The 2020-nt window shown below is 35.5% G+C and overlaps 1 protein-coding gene across 1 annotated transcript; it reads left to right on the top strand.

Annotated features, from left to right (window-relative positions):
* The first annotated feature begins 519 nt into the window (after nt 1–519).
* On the top strand, nt 520–1567 carry LOC139874618 (uncharacterized). The gene is made up of 2 exons (XM_071862025.1): nt 520–948; nt 1037–1567. The coding sequence occupies exons 1-2, from the start codon at nt 520–522 to the stop codon at nt 1565–1567; spliced, it is 960 nt and encodes a 319-aa protein (XP_071718126.1).
* The last annotated feature ends 453 nt before the right edge of the window (nt 1568–2020 follow it).

The following is a 2020-nucleotide window of genomic DNA, read 5'->3' as shown; positions in this document are numbered from 1 at the left end:
TAATACCAAGTCTTGGTATTGGAAAAGTTATACAAAAGATACAAAACACACATACAAAAATGCTATTTTCTTTCACATTTTCAAGTAACCAAAATACTTGAAATCTATAATTGGGTTCCGTTTTTGGTGGAAATAAGGAAGAAGAAAAGATCCGTTAAGTAGAAGGTATAGATCAAAACAAGGTTGGAACTTTGGGTGTCTACCGTTTAGAGGAACTCTTCTTTGAGTTTTCAAATTCGATCTTCAAAAAGGCTACAAAGGTTGTATTCTAATCTTCTCTTGTTCGATTTCGTTAATTTATTTTGTTTGCTAAAGTTTTGTACAATGATCCGTGGAAGAGTATGATTTTGTAAAGTTTTAAAAATGCTTCCGCTCGCTTTGAATTTGTATCATACTCCAACAGATGATACAACAGTAAGTGAGTATTACATTGGTATTAGTGGTCGTTGGGTCCAAAAAAATCAACACTCGTTCGTTGTTAATGTGTATGAGCCACATTTCGATGAGGGAAAAGTTAAAATGTGGGAGGATCTAGATAAACTTGTTTTCGACATCAATTTACCTTGGGTCATTTGCGGTGATTTCAATGAGGTTCGGGAAGAATCGAAAAAGAAAAATTGTAATTTCATCGATTGTAGGGCAAGGAGATTCAACAAATTCATCAATGATAATTGCCTAATTGATGTTCCTTTGGGTGATAGAAAATATACAAGGATAAGTGGTGATGGAAAGAAATTGAGTAAGCTTGACAGGTTTCTTGTTTCGGAAAAGGTCTTCTTAATTTGGGAAAATCTTATAGCCACTGTTTTTGATAGAGATATCTCAGATCACTGTCCAATAATGCTCAGGGATAGCCATGTTGATTTCGGACCAAAGCCCATTAAGATATTTGACGAATGGTACGAGCTGGAAGGGGTCCAACAAGTTATAAAAGATACATGTGATGAGGTGATGGAGGGTTTTAAAAAAGCCTGTATTTTACTTCAGAAACTAAAAAAAGGTTAAATATAAGCTGAAGCATAGGTGTTGTTCAAAGCTTGGGAACTTAGTTAAGGAAATAAAAGAGCTAAAAAAGGTGGTGAATTCTTGGGTACAACAAGTTGAAAATCGCAATGTATCTGAAGCAGAATTGAAAGTTTACCTAGACTCAAGAAAGGAAATGTTCGAGAAAGACAAAACTAAATCGAACATGCTAAAACAAAAGGCGAGGATTCGATGGACCATAAGTGGCGATGAAAATATGAAATATTTTCATTTGGTGATCAGGCATAATTATAACAAATGCAATATAAGAGGACTAAGCATAAACGGGATTTGGAACGAACAACCGGAAGAAACAAAAGAAGCTGCCCGAACACATTTCAAAAGACAATTCGAGCAACCTGCACTTAACAGACCGAGTCTTGCAAACCTAAATGACAAGGTGTTGTCAAGTGATGATGCTAATCTGTTAGAAGAGAAATTTACAGAACTCGAAATATGGTCGGCGATTAAAGAATGTGCAAATAATAAAGCCCGGGACCGGATGGGTTCAATTTCCTCTTTTTCAAAAAAATTTGGAAAATAATAAAACATGATATATGTTCGGCTATTGATGAATTTTTGGTAACGGGGGAGATTTCTAAGGGGTGCAACGCATCCTTTGTGACATTAGTTCCAAAGAAGCTAAATACAAGCGGTTTATCAGAGTATCGTCCAACAAGATTAATCGGAAGTTATTACAAAATCGTTGTAAAGATATTGTCTATTCGAATAAGGAAGATGGTCCCAAAAGTAGTCGGGGGGAGCAAAGTGCATTTCTAAAAGGAAGGTTTATTCTTAATGGAGTCTTAATCGCAAATGAAGCATTCACTTATCTCAAATCAAAATGCCAAAAGAGCTTTATCTTCAAAGTGGATTTTGAGAAGGCCTTTGATTGCCCAAATTGGGATTTCTTACACGAAGTGATGACTTGCATGGGGTTCGGTATTAAATGAAAAAAGTGGATAATGTCTTGTCTTAAATCGATATCGATTTCGGT

The sequence above is a fragment of the Rutidosis leptorrhynchoides genome, chromosome 11, assembly GCF_046630445.1.
Source record: "Rutidosis leptorrhynchoides isolate AG116_Rl617_1_P2 chromosome 11, CSIRO_AGI_Rlap_v1, whole genome shotgun sequence".
In the NCBI taxonomy this organism is placed as follows: Eukaryota; Viridiplantae; Streptophyta; class Magnoliopsida; order Asterales; family Asteraceae; genus Rutidosis; species Rutidosis leptorrhynchoides.
Note: the sequence above shows the minus strand (reverse complement) of the source record. Positions and strands in the feature narration are given on the sequence as shown.